Source organism: Lacerta agilis, chromosome 13, assembly GCF_009819535.1.
Source record: "Lacerta agilis isolate rLacAgi1 chromosome 13, rLacAgi1.pri, whole genome shotgun sequence".
NCBI classification, from domain to species: domain Eukaryota; kingdom Metazoa; phylum Chordata; class Lepidosauria; order Squamata; family Lacertidae; genus Lacerta; species Lacerta agilis.
Genome location: NC_046324.1, coordinates 16,082,597 through 16,097,245, shown reverse-complemented (window position 1 = coordinate 16,097,245; position 14,649 = coordinate 16,082,597). Strand labels below are relative to the sequence as shown.

The 14,649-nt window shown below is 41.3% G+C and overlaps 1 protein-coding gene across 1 annotated transcript in view; it reads right to left on the bottom strand.

Annotated features, from left to right (window-relative positions):
- The window catches only part of LOC117056869 (5-formyltetrahydrofolate cyclo-ligase-like), a 36,580-nt gene extending 24,799 nt beyond the window's left edge, over positions 1–11,781 (bottom strand). Inside the window, exon 1 of the mRNA XM_033167557.1 lies at positions 11,554–11,781. Coding sequence (XP_033023448.1) covers positions 11,554–11,700 — 147 coding nt within the window. The 5' untranslated portion in view covers positions 11,701–11,781. The remainder of the gene's footprint in view (positions 1–11,553) is intronic.
- Positions 11,782–14,649: the final 2,868 nt, after the last annotated feature.

Sequence of the window (14,649 nt, the reverse complement as noted above, 5' to 3'; positions counted from 1 at the left end):
GGTGCAATGCAATATGGAGCTGTGGTTGACACCAGGAAGGTGAGGCGATGGGGGGGGATCACTCTAGAGCAAGCCATGGTTTGGATGCAGAGCTAACTGAAGACATTTTGCTGCCCAAGGGGGAAGAACAAATGATACTCCCCCCAGAATATCAAAGGTGTATCAAGGTGTTCATGTTATGTAGGAGCCTGAGGCTGAATGGCCCACAAGCACCTGTCCCTGGGAGTGAAAATACAATGCAATATGAAATATGAAATTAAATAACCAACTCAGTCAGTAGAGCATGAGACTCTTAATCTCAGTCATGGGTTTGACCAGATGACCCCCATGGTCCCTTCCAACTCTACAAATCTGTGATTCTGTGAAGAATTTGCTGTCATTTCACGACACCCAAAATCAGTCGCATTCCCCTTACCTAATGATAGGGCTGGCCCAGTTTAGAAGAGTCCAGAATTACTTCTGCCCTGGGCCATTGCCAGGTTTAAACTGGCCTAGAAACTTGAGCTCCTTTCCCAATACCAAACCTTTCCCTTCCCACCAAGCTTCAACATCAGGCAATAGGTTATTTTAAAATTTGCAAATTCCCCGCTATATTTGCATTTAAATTACCGTAAATGTACTTTGATGTGCACTGGCCTCACTCCCACTACCCCTGGGAGACACAGAGATCTTATTAAAGACAGAAGACACCCACAGTGGAAACTTCCACAACCATACAGCACTGTGAATAACACAGAAAACTGTATAGCGGTTTACCCCAAAAGGGGGGGGGGGATCCGCTTGCTTTTCTGGATCAGGAAATGGCTATTATTGCCGAATCAGAGCATGCAAACCAGCAGGACTTCAGTCACAAAAAGAAACATTCAGAAAGCAAAGCCACCCAGTGACTAATTAAACGCCAGTGGTGAGGTCAACCCAGTGCAGCTACACTCATTTCAAATTAAGACCTTTGTCAATGAGTATTCATTTGAATAAATACATTTTCTCTTCCCCCCCCCTCCTTTTCATTTTCTGGCATTTCAGTGGTGGGCTTCTTTCATCTCTCTTCCCCCATCTGTTACTCAAATGCATCTTTCTGCAGGGCCTGCAAGACGGAGCTGTTCCACCTAGCCTTTGGGTTGGTTTCAGTTTAACCCTGATGTTTCGTTCTTCTGGTGTGATTGGTGGGCTACTTAAAAATGAGGCTGCAGTTTAGATTTAATTTTAAATTGTATTTTAATCTGTATTTTAATGAACTGTTTTATGTTTTTGTTGTGATTTTATTGGTGTTAGCCGCCCTGAGCCCGGTTTGGCGGGGAAGGGCGGGGTATAAATAAAAATGTATTTTTTATTATTATTATTATTATTATTATTATTATTATTATTATTATTATTATCTCGTTTAGGCACTGACTAACAGCATCTTGTTACATTTCAGGGTATGAAAAGCTAATGAAGATGAAAGGTTAATTCTCATCGGATGGAGCAGGGCTCCTAACTTCACTCCGGTGTACAAGAAACAGTACAAGAAACAGAGATGGTTTTAATTTGGTGGGAGATAAGGATTCTCACATTATTATTGTAGTAGTGTGGGGATAATGATTTCAGCAAGTGATTTCAGCTCTCTAACATAGCAGGCAGGAGACAGCTTCTTCATATAACATCCTTAGTTCAGGCAAACAAGACTGGGGAACTGAGGAGAGGGAAGCTACATTTATAGGGACAGAAGACTGGCTAGAAAGGATACATTTTGGAGGGAACAATCTCAAGCAGTCACAAAGCTGCCTTTTGGTGGAAACCAATAAGACTGAGGATCCAAATGCAGAAACTTGAATGAACCAATAGTAGCTGTTCCTTCTGGAACAGGAAGGCAGTTACTTTCCCCTAATGTGAATACAGACAATAGTAATACAGATATGATAACCCTTGAATCAATACACAACAATTATATGTCGGGGGGGGGGCCTGCAAGGAATTACACAGGAGACAAACTATTTTTTTTTTATATAGAATTTATTAAGTTTTTCAAAACACACAATAGAAAAATACACAACAACATAACTACCCTACAAAAAAAAACCTAGAAAACAAGACAAAGAAAAATAAAAACAATCAAAAAACAATACAATGCATAAAAGACAAAAACAAAATTTTTCTAACTTTTATATTCTTGTTTCTAATCTTATTATAGAACTTCCCCCGTTCCCTTATCTGCGTTCTTAATAAATCTATTTTAGCAGTTTCTTAACCAGTGTAATTCACAGTCATAATAATGCTTATTAGTTAAAACCTTTGTTATCTCTATCTCAGATTCTTAAAAATAACACATCAATAACAACATCTTGTTTAATCATATTATAATATCTTCTTCTACTATTCACTCTTTCCTTCTTATATCCTAATATCTAACATTCTATAGCTAATGCCTATATTTCAGCTGCTTACACTCAAACAACCAGTCTTTCACGATATTTCAAATAGTCCTTAAATTTCTTCCAGTCTTCTTGCACCACCTCCTCCCTCTGGTCACGTAGCTTGCCGGTCAGCTCTGCGAGTTCCATATAGTCTATTGTCTTTATTTGCCATTCCTCTACAGTCGGTAACTCCTCACTCTTCCAGTATTTCGCGATTAAGATTCTTGCGGCCGTTGTGGCATACATAAAGAACACTTTATCTTTTCTATGTATCTCATGGTTGGAGATGCCCAATAGGAGGGCCTCTGGTCTTTTAGAAAATGTGTACTTAAACACTCTTTTCAACTCGTTGTATATCTTCTCCCAGAAGTCCTTAACCTTTGGGCACGTCCACCACATGTGATAGAAGGTACCTTCTACTTTCTTACATTTCCAACATTCATTACTCAATCCATGATACATCTTGGCTAATTTAACTGGTGTCAAATACCATCTGTAAATCATCTTCATTATATTTTCTTTTAACAAATTACATGCAGTAAATTTTATACCTTCCCTCCACAATCTTTCCCAATCTGAAAACAAAATATTATGTCCCACATCCTTTGCCCAATCAATCATTGCGGATTTTACCAGTTCATCTTTCGTATACCACTCCAACAACAAATTATACATCCTGGAGAGATTTTTGGAGTTTGTGTCCAAAAGTTCTGTTTCCAACTTAGATTTTTCTACCTGAAAGCCAACTTTCTTATCTATTTTAAAGACTTCATTTACTTGATAATATTGCAACCAATCATACACCCCTTCCTTTACTTGGTCATAGCTTTTTAACTTAAAGCTTTGACCTTCTTGTTGTAGTATATCTGCATATTTCAACCATTTCGCAGGCATGTTGGGTCTTTTATGAGCCTTCGCCTCAACTGGGGAAATCCAGTTAGGGGTCTTTCTCTCCAATAAGTCTTTATTACGCAACCAAACCTGAAACAAGGCATTTCTAATTATATGATTTTTAAATGCCTTATGAGCCTTTACTTTGTCATACCACAGGTATGCGTGCCATCCAAACACATTGTCATGTCCTTCCAAATCCAACAGATCTGTATTTTCCAACTTAAACCAGTCCTTTAACCAACAAAAGGCAGCTGCTTCAAAATACAACCGCAAGTCCGGTAGGGAAAAACCCCCTCTCTCTTTAGAGTCAATAAGAATCTTGTATTTAATTCTCGGTTTTTTCCCTTGCCAAATAAATTTCGATAGGTCCTTTTGCCATTTCCTAAAACAGTCTAACTTATCTATAATAGGTATGACTTGAAACAGGAACAACATCCTTGGTAATACGTTCATTTTGATGGCCGCTATTCTGCCCATGAGGGATAACTTTAACCTAGTCCATGTTTCCAAGTCCTTTTTTATCTCCTGCCATAATTTTTCATAATTGTCCTTGAACAGGTTTATATTTTTTGGAGTCAGATTAACCCCCAAATATTTAACCTTTTTAACAAAGTTCAATCCAGTGAGGTCTTGTAATCTTTGAATCTGCGATGATGACATATTTTTTGTCAGCACTTTAGTCTTGGCTTTATTCAATTTAAAACCTGCTACTCTTCCAAAGTTTTCAATTGTCTCCAACACTCTGGTCACACTGCTTTCTGGTTCTTGTAAGGATAAGACCAAATCATTGGCAAAGGCTTTAAGCTTATACTCCTTTTCTCCCACCCTTATTCCTTTTATCGTATTGTCCAGTCTGATCATATTCAAAAGAACTTCCAGGACCGTGATAAATAGCAGTGGGGAGACCGGGCACCCCTGTCTCGTTCCTTTTTCAATTCTAATCTCTTTCGATATTACACTATTGATTATAATTTTTGCCTTTTGTTCGGTATAAATAGCATTAATGCCATTTAAAAATCTTTGACCAACTCCCATCTTTTCCAAATTTTTCTTCATAAAACACCAGGAAATATTATCAAAGGCCTTCTCTGCATCAATGAAAATAAGTAGAGCGTCCGTGTTTATCTTTTTTTCCAGTCTTTCCAATATATCCACAATGTTTCTTGTATTACTACTAATATGTCTTCCAGGTAAAAAACCTGCTTGATCCTTGTGGATATAATCTTTCAATACTCCTTTCAGTCTAGAGGCCATAACGTTTGCAAATATTTTATAATCCACATTTAAGAGTGAGATTGGTCGATAACTTTTCATCAAGGTACCATCTGAGTCTGGTTTTAAAATTAGTGTAATATACGCCTCCTTCCATGAGTCGGGTGCCCTGTCTCCTTCCAATATTCCGTTGCAAACATCTTTAAGAGGCTGTATTAGCCAGTCCTTTAACACTTTGTAATATTTTGCTGTAAATCCATCAGGTCCTGGGGCCTTTCCAATTTGCATTTTACTAATTGCCTCTTCCAATTCGAAAGTCGATATCGGGTGGTTGAGCATTTTTACTTTTTCTTCTGGGACTCTTTGCAATCCATTTTTCTCCAAAAATTGCACAATATCTTTCTCTTCCACACTATCTTTTTTATATAAGAGTTTGAAAATTTTTTGGAAACATTTTCTGATCTCTTCTGGATTCTCTATTGTTCTGTCATTAATCTTCAAACTGGTGATGGTGTTCAATTTCTGTCTCTTTTTCAACTGCCAAGCCAGCAATTTTCCACACTTGTTTGCTGAATCGAATGTTCTTTGTTTCATCAATTTAATTTTCCATTCAATTTCCTGATTTAAAATCTTAGAGTATTGGGACTGCAACAATTTAATTTCTTTCTGAATAAGTTGATTTTTCGGGTATCCTCTCAGCTTCTTCTCTTTTTCTTTTAATTGTTGCAAAATTCTTTCCTTTTCCAAATTTTGTTGCTTCTTTTTATTTGCTTTTTCCTTTATGAGGAACCCTCTCATAACTGCTTTACTAGCGTCCCATACTATTCTTTTCTCCACATCTGTATTTAAATTTAGTTGGAAATATTCTCTCATCTTTTTAGCTGCTTCTTCTGCTAGCTTGGTGTCTCTTAATAGCGCATCATCCATTCTCCACCGAAATGAATCCTTAGAGTAGATTTTAAAGTCCACCTGTACTGCATTGTGGTCAGAGCACGTCTTAGGACAAATTTCTGCCTTTTGGATTTTAGGTACCAGACTTCTGGAAGCCCAGACATAATCTAGCCTCGACCATGACTGCTGCGGTTCAGAAAAATAAGTTGCTTCCTTTTCTGTTGGGTTTTTCAGCCTCCAAGTATCAATCAAGTCCAAATTCTCAATCATTCTGAAAAAGGTTTTTGGCAATTTGCCTTCATTTGTAATCTTAGATCTCTGAGATCTATCCATCATTGTAGAGACCGCTCCGTTGAAGTCTCCCAAACAAATTAAATTATAATCCAAATAGTCCATCAGCAGATCATGTATTTTTTTGTAGAAATCTGATTTTCCTTCATTTGGTGCGTAGAGTCCCAGTATTAAGATTTTTTCGCCTTGTACTGTAATTTCTATTGCAATAAATCTTCCTTCCTCATCTTTGAATAGGTGCCTTGGATTGTAGTTCTCTTTTGCATAAATTACAACTCCTCTTTTCTTGACCTTGTCAGACGATATAAATTCTTGGCCTAATTTCTTATTCTGGAGAATCCTTCTGTGATGCCGGACAACATGGGTCTCCTGTAAGCAAATTATATCTAGCTTTTTCTTCTCTAATATATGATATATTCTGTGTCTTTTCGGCCTCAGGTTCATGCCGTGGACATTCCACGTTAATACTTTCAACGCCATTTTATCCCTTCGATCCTCCCTTTGCTCCTTCCTCTTCTTCTTCTTCTTCTTCTTCTTCCTCTTCTTCACTGTTCTCTCCTTCTCCTGATGATGGTTTTCCCGGAGGTGGAAAATCCAATTTACGCAGCCTTGCTGGATCAAGAGAAGATCCTACAAAATCTGCACTGTGTTTGTCCAGGAATTTCTTCTTGTCCTCAGATGATCTTATTCTTACTCTTCTCTCTTTGTATCTGAAAGTCAGGCCCTCTGGGAATTCCCAACTGAAGGAGATTTTTCTGGCTCTTAATTCTGTAGTTAGATCGTAGTAGGGGAATCTCCTATCCAAAAAGTAACGTGGGATGTCTTTAAAAATAATTATTGGTCTCTGCTGGATCACCAAATTGTTCTTATAGTGGAAGTCAAGAATCTGGTCTCTTTGAATCCTGTTCTGAAAAACCACCATACAGTCATTCACTGCTTTCTTATTCTTCTTTCCTTTCGTTCCAAACCTGTATGCTTTCACTATAGATGTTCGTAGATCCGACTCTTCCAACTCCCAGAATCCCGAAAATTCTTTAATTAAAAAGTCTTTCAGACTTTCTTGCTCAAATTCGGGGACGCCTCTCAATCTTATGTTGGTCTCTTTTTCCTTCAACTGCAAAAAGGCCAAAGACTCTTGTAGATCTCTCTGCTGTGTCTTAATTTTCTGAATCTCTTCTGGTTCCAAATTTTCAACTTTAGTCTCCACTTTTTTAATTTTTTCTCCAACGTCTTTAGCTTCCTTTTTAAGTGTGTCAACCTCCTTCCCAATTCTAGTAATTTCAGTTTTGTTCTGAGTCACTGTCTTCTCAACAGAAGCAATTGCTGCTTGCAAAGAGTCAGATGATTTTTTAATGTCACTTTGTAGTTCCTCTCTGGTCCCTTTAAGTTCTTCTCTTGTTTCTTTAAGTTCACTATGCACTGATTGCAAACTGGCACTTAATTTCTGAATAGCAGATAGCATTTGCTCCTCAAAAGGTTTCGAAGCCGACCCTTTTCTCTGTTTTTCTTCATCACCTTTTTTGGATCTTATCCTGGAAGAGACAGATCCAGATGTAGGTGTTGTTTCCTGGGTTTGCATTCTTCTGCTGTACTTTGCTAGCAACTTATTAAAAGCTTACTGCTATCCTGCAGAAAGCTATATTTTTCAAGGTCACCACCAGATATACAAAGTAGCCAGTCTCAAAACAATCTTGCTGCAAATCCCAGGTGGCCGGTAGACCAAACATACAGTGCCAGAGAACAATGAACAGAACAGTCACAGCAGTTTTCAAAATAAAAGTCCCAATGCCTCCAGCTCCAATAAGTCTTTTTCAAAGTTTTAAAACTCCCACAAACTTCACAAACTTCACTCCAAAGTCAAGAAAAGTATCTTAACAGTAACCTCACCAAGGGGTCTCAGTCAAATAAGCAGTGTATCCAGGAAAAGTACATCAAAAAAGTAGCCAAATGTAACAGTCTCCAGTTGAAAGCAGAAGTGAAACAAGTTTCAACAAAATAACGCAGCCCGCTAACCGACCCGGTCTCCGTATCCAGAGGGTGTAGCGGTGTCTTCTTAGCCTTTTAATAAATCCAAATAGTCACGTTTTAAATCAGTCAGCCAATCAATTCCATTAAGAATCGTGAAAGCAGCTTAAAAAGTCTTTTAAAGATCAAAGAAAAGTCCGCGGCACAGCTTCATTCACTCTGCTTCCGCCTTGCCGCTGTCAAAGGGAAACGGACTCCCTACTTTTACGTTTCCCTCCGCAAGCCAAATTTCCGACAAAATCTTCAAATTATAATCCAATACGTTCAGTACTTACAGAGTCTCTTTATTTTCAATCAATTTTCGGAAGAATGGGGCGCTCTTTTTAAAACCCAGCAGATCCCGCTGCTTCGTCAACTTCGGCCAGCAATGGCTTCTTCAGCACCGCGCCGGAGCCCAGCTCGCCCAATCCTCCTCCTTACGGGGGTAGATCAGGAGCTGGGACGACGCGTCTGGTGCCCGCAAGAACCCTGTCCACAGGACTCCCCCACAGGAGACAAACTATTGAGCCATCCCTTAGCCCAAGACAGTTCAGCAATCATTAGTGAAGTTTAGTGGGTCAGTGGACATGCAACTTATAGCCTATGCAACTTACAACCCACGTCCCCAACCTCCCTTCCATAATACTTTTAAGCATTTAACACCTCTGTCCCGCACACAGCTGAAAAAGTGGTGGAGATGTAATAAATTAGGAAGAAAAAACACTTCCCCTCTGATACTAATTAAGGGACACACAGCATCTTGAAACTCGTGCACGGAGGAAGGGTAAAGGCTCAGAAGACATGCATCCCATGGTTCGTATCCCTCAGTCCCCGGATACCGTAAGCATCAACACTGGCACCACACGCCATCAGTGATACAGGAAAATAAGGAGCCTTATACAGAAGGGAACCAGTAGAACATCTAGGGAGCAGGTGGCACTGTGGTCTAAACCAGTGTTTCCCAACCTTGTGCCTCCAGATGTTTTGAGACTACAACTCCCATCATCCCTAGCTAGCAAGACCAGTGGTCAGGGATGGTGGGAATTGTAGTCCGAAAACAGCTGGAGGCACAAGGTTGGGAAACACTGGTCTAAACTACTGAGTCCCTTGGGCTTGCCGATCGGAAGGTTGGCGGTTCGAATACGCGCGACGGTTGAGCTCCTGTTGCTCTGCCCCAGCTCCTGCCAACCTAGCAGTTCAAAAGCATGCCAGTGCAAGTAGATAAATAGGTACCGCTGTGGCAGGAAGGTAAATGGCGTTTCTGTGTGCTCTGGTTTCCCTCATGGTGTTCCGTCACGCCAGAAGCCGTTTAGTCCTGCTGGCCACACGACCCAGAAAGCTGCCTGTGGACAAACGCCGGCCCTCTCAGCCTGAAGCGAGATGAGTGCCGCACTTCATAGTCACCTTTGACTGGACCTAGCCATCCAGGGGTGCTTTTCCTTTACTTTTTTCCTATGCTGACTCCTAGCAGCTCTCCAGGATTTCAAGCAGGGGTCTCTCCTATATGGGAAATTTGCCTGCCCAAAACCCTCAAGGCTCTTCCGAGTTAAATGGAACAGTTCTGTGACTCAGTACAAGGCAGCTTCCAATGTCCTTTTTGATGCCATTCTCATGCTGGGTCCAGTCTAGGTCAAAGAACTAACACCTTTCATTCCTAGGACGTTTTCACTCATCTCAAAATATTATGAAAGCAGAAGGAAGTTTCAGTCTCTGGGAATGGGGTGAAGAGGGAATAGAAGGTTATGAATGATGAATGGCTAGAGATGTAAAATTCCCAGAAATTTTGAAGCTTGGAAAAAACCCCGGGGGTTTTCTGGGGTTTTTTTCGGGGGGAAACGAAATTTTTTGGAAAAATTGAAAAAAATGCTACATTAGCACTTCTTTTCTCTTTTCCAGGTTGAAAGTCATTCTGTTACTTTAGAAACATAAAATGTAACTATGGACAATTGTAATGGGCATAAAATTATCACAACTAGCATATTAAAAATATAGTGTATCCAAACAATTATTACAAACAGAATTTACTTTTAAAATAATATTTATTTGAAAAAAATATATGAAAAATTCTGAATTTTTCTTTTTATTAGCAGCAGTTTTAGAGTAAGAAGATGTTTGATATGATTTGAAACAAGAAGCAAAATGTGGTGTTATGAAGTTGATTTATTAATTGTTATGAAGTTAAAATGGGATTAGATTCAATCTAAGTTATGGTGGGATAGATTATTATTATTATGTATTAAAAATAAGAGTTTAAGAAGTATGTTAAGTTCGGATTGTTAAATGATTTTTTCAGAGATGACAAGTTACTAAAGTAAATATGGAATTGGAACTGAAGGAGAGATAGCGGGGGAAGTCATTTTACAATGATTCAAACAAGAAAAGTTTTTTTTTATGTAAACAAGAAAAAGAATTGTTGGTGTATTTGTATTTGTATTGTAATGGTTTGAATGTTGGGTGTGGGTTTGGGTTTGTGTTTGTGTCTGTGATATGTGGTTCTTTGTTTTGGAAAACCAATAAATTCTCTTTAAAAAAATAATAATAATAATATTTATTTGTATTTGTAACAAATGGAGCAACAATCTCCTGAACTGTTTACTAGTTTATGTGGAACAAAAAAAACAACTCCACAAAACAATTTTTAAAAATCCAGAAGTAACAATTATTCATATTTCCTCTCCACAGTATTTAAAAAAACATTCTCATAAAAAGAACCGAAGAAGGAAGTGGGACTAAGTTTCAATGAATGGGCATGAAATTTAATCAGAATCATTTTCTGAGCTGTAATTAAGTATATACTTTCAGGCCCTTTTTGTTGCTCTATATTTTCTTCCAATGCTTTAAGGCCTAGTGAAGAAGAACAGAACCAATGCATACCACACGCATGCAAAAACAAATCGGAAACCTTTTTCTTTTCTGGTGACAACAGCACCTCCTAAAGGAAGAAATGTATCTTGTTCTTGCATTGGAGAGTTATTCTACCCAACCTCACCACATGTGAGGAGGAAAAAGGTTGCCAGGCCAGAATATGCGAGCCTCCAGAAAAAGTTTCAGCCCTCAGCCCCTCTCCCTCCTTTAAAGCGAAAGGCTTGCAGTCCCTAAACCCATTTAATTCTGCATTTATTTCCAACATTTATAGGCAGCTTTTCACCATCGAGGGTCACAAAGCGGCTTGCGCAGCATCCCCCTCAAAGTAATACACAAACAAAAGCAATAGGTTTTATTTAAAATAAATAAATAAAGTAGTTCCATAAACACACGCAATCTGTTTTGGGGTGAAAGAAGTGACAATGAATTCCACGGCACACCTCACTTCCGAGGGGGCCTGCAGGGGCTCCCCACGCACACGTTTCCGGGGGATGACGCATGACCGACCTCACTTCCGAATAAAACACTCACTTCTCACCCTCTCCGGTGGCATATCTGCGCCCGCCTCTATCCACGTGCGTCCCGTTCCCTTACGTCACCTTAGGCACACTCATTCAACCCAAGAAGGGGGTTTTCTCTGGGTGGGAAGGAATCCCACCCCCATCCCCGGCCGGGAGACGGAACTTCACACTCTCACTTTCGCTCTGTCTCTATCTTAAACACCAGCGCGCGGGGGTGGGGGGACGAGGGAGCACGCGTTGCGCTTCCTGGATAGCCGCGCGCGCCGTTCCGTGGAAAAAGGGGCTTCCCCTCCCCGCTTAGTTTTTCTAATTGCACGTGAACCAGCGTCGCGTGGGAAGAGGACAAAAAAGCCTCGACGGACACAAAGGAGAGTTGGCCGCCGCCTCTGGGGAAACTCCTGGCCGGGGGCGGGGAGAGAGAAAAAAAAACCCCACCGAAAGTGCTTTTCCACCCCGAGACTAGCTTGCTGGCCCTCACCCACCTTACTGCGTACGAGGCGCGACTGGCGCAGCTTCTCGGCGTCGCTCAGGGCTCCCAGGCGGCGCTTCAGCTCCGCTCGCAACGCTCCCTTGGCGGCGTGCAGGGCGGCCATGTCGCCGGCGGCTGCGCCCTCCCCTCGGCTCTCCATAGGCAGCGCAGCCGCCGCCGCCTCTCCGAGGAGGCGCCTCGACGACACCAGCTCAGTTCAGGAAAAGGAGTGCAGGGAGCTCGCAGAATTGGGCTCCGCAGGTCCTGTTGGTTGCGCTTAAATGGCTTCAGCGCGGAGGGGAAAGGCGAACAAGCTGCACTTCCTCGCTGAGAGAGGCGCCCAAGTCAAGAGTGACCAGGGTTGGTGTCACCTTTGTCCTGGCAAAATACCGGGTGGGGGAAGATTTCCCCTTTCATCTGGTGCCAAAGTGACTTCAAAGCAATCTATTGCAACCTAACAGGGTGACCTCTCTGGAATTTGTCACACGCACGCACCCATGCACATAAATGTGTAAATCTCGCCCTCCCCCCCCCAAAAAAAACCCAGTCCTTTCTGCTGGGGATAATTCAGACTGAAATTCCCAGGTGTCAAAAGAGGTTATTTATGTATGCCACTACTCCGGCCCATGTTTTCAGCGAGGTCCCAACTAAAGAAGAATGGCAGCTGAAGCTGACTGAATATGTGCAGTTTGCAGATCTAACATACACAATAAGAGAATAAGAAGAGAAGACTGGAAAATGCTTATTGAATATATGGGGGGAGGGATTGCGTACACTTGAAAATGCTGGCAGCATTTGTTGTTCAGTCGTGTCCGACTCTTTGTGACCCCATGGACCAGAGCACGCCAGGCACCCCTATCCTCCACTGCCTCCCGCAGTTTGGCCAAACTCATGCCAGTCGCTTCGAGAACACTGTCCAACCATCTCATCCTCTGTCGTCCCCTTCTCCTTGTGCCCTCCATCTTTCCCAACATCAGGGTCTTTTCCAGGGAGTCTTCTCTTCTCATGAGGTGGCCAAAGTACTGGAGCCTCAGCTTCAGGATCTGTCCTTCCAGTGAGCAGCTGGCAGCATTAAGATAACTTAAACAGTGTAAATAAGTTTTGATGGATGTAATAATGGAATACTGAATGGTTTAGTTTATGTAAAATATGCAGGGAGTTAAGATATGCAGAATGAACCATGGAAAGGGAAGAAGGGAAGTCACTAAAATTTTCAGCATGTTTAAATGAATTTCTAAAATGTAGAATTTCTAAAATGTAGAAGAGAAAATGTAATTAAAAAATTATATATATATATATATATAAAGAATTTGAAAATCTCTCTGTGCTTGGCTACCTGGAGCTTAAATACATGGCCTTTCCCACACCCTTTCAAAATGCATTTGGAGAGAATCCCTAAATTGGTGCAGAGAGAGAGAGAGAGAGAGAGAAGACCTGAAATACAGGACAAAACCTTATCAATTCAGAACATAGCATTATTCATAGACATATGGGACCCTGTTCACATCCTCCCTCCTTACAGAAAAACCAGCTTGTCAGTTTGGGAGTGAACATGGTTTTCAGGGCTGTTTTTTCTGTGCTGCCTCACACATGTGTATACGTGTCTGCTTGGTACATTAATAACCATTATTATATATATAAAAGACCTTAATATTCTTACGACAATTTCATCCCACCTTGCCTTGTCTCAAGCCTGAACCGTGTCTTGTCTTCTCACCCCTGTTGGGCCCGGCCCTGCCCTGCCTCACCACACTGCAAAGCGGGACAGTTCAGATCTAGAGTTGCCTGGCAGAAGTCTGATGTGTCATTGTTGAGGATGCCCCAGATTCATGTTAGCAAAAGTTGTGAAGGTATGTGTGCGTGACATCACAGGCATGTGACGCTGTCGTCGTCCCCCCCCAAAAAAATCTTGGGTCCAAGCCGGCACCTCTGCCTTTTACTCAGATTTATCTGTCTGCAGTGTACATACGACGAGGCTACAGAGCAATAACAGTTAGGCTAGAGTGGAGTGGTGTGAGATAACAGTTTGGAAAAAGGAACTGGCAACCACGAAGGAGCCCTGTGCAAAATGAACTCTTGCGACAGTTTTGTGCGACAGCACAGCTTCGATGGGGAAATGAACATCCTTCACCTAAAAATTTCCACATTTTGGCAAGGTGAAGTGGTGCTGCTGACACAGGCGGTATTTATGTCCTGTTCTAAACCTGGATTTTGCTGGCGCAGAAAACTTCAGGATAGAAATGTGTCTCCTACAGTTCTGTCTCCCAGACAGTAGGGACTTACTGAAACATAATGGCATTCATTCAGTTCCGGCCCCTGAGATAAATGCAGCTTTCTCGTGAGAATGACATTTGCTCCAGAGAAAGAAAACCTCTTGGATTTGCACCTTAATTCTCTTTCTGGCAATAAGGCTGTTCCATATTTTAATACACTACAGCCAGCCGTAACTCCTGATTCCTTTCTAAAGCAGATTGTGGGGTCAGTTGGAACTGTGTTATAACCCAGTGTGAACTGGATTGCAAACTTTAAAACAACAGCCTTTCTGTGTATGGTAAGGTGATCAGGCACACAGCCCCCCAGGGACTTTCTTTGCAAAGGAATGCAAAGATTTCAGTATAAACAACCAGACCAAAAATGAAAGTTCCAAAGCTTGACTTCCTAACCAAACTTTTTACACAGCTAGGGCATCCTTTACCTTATGGAGAGTAACCCTGAAACGGGGGAGGGGATGGAAATTTGAGGGGAGGAATTATCCTACCTAGGCAGACTATCTCTAATACGGACACAAAGTATCTGAGCTAAGGATTCTTGTAACTAGCAAAATTAGGGATGGGAGGGAGGGAGGCATGAGAGAAGGAGGTGCCTGCAGATACATTCTGTCTTGGGGTTTCCCTATATATCCTCGGAGTTGGCATCAAGACACAACTGCCTTTATGTACACTTGGGAGATGAACTCCCATCCCACACAATCCAGAACGCCATAAAGTTGCACAAGCAGCAAACCATTGCTAAAATACAGGGTTTATCTCAATATTGTCCTCTGCACATGCATGCAAACATCTGTTACGTCGGTCCAAGGAAGTTTGCTTCAGGTTCTATAAGCGAGAAA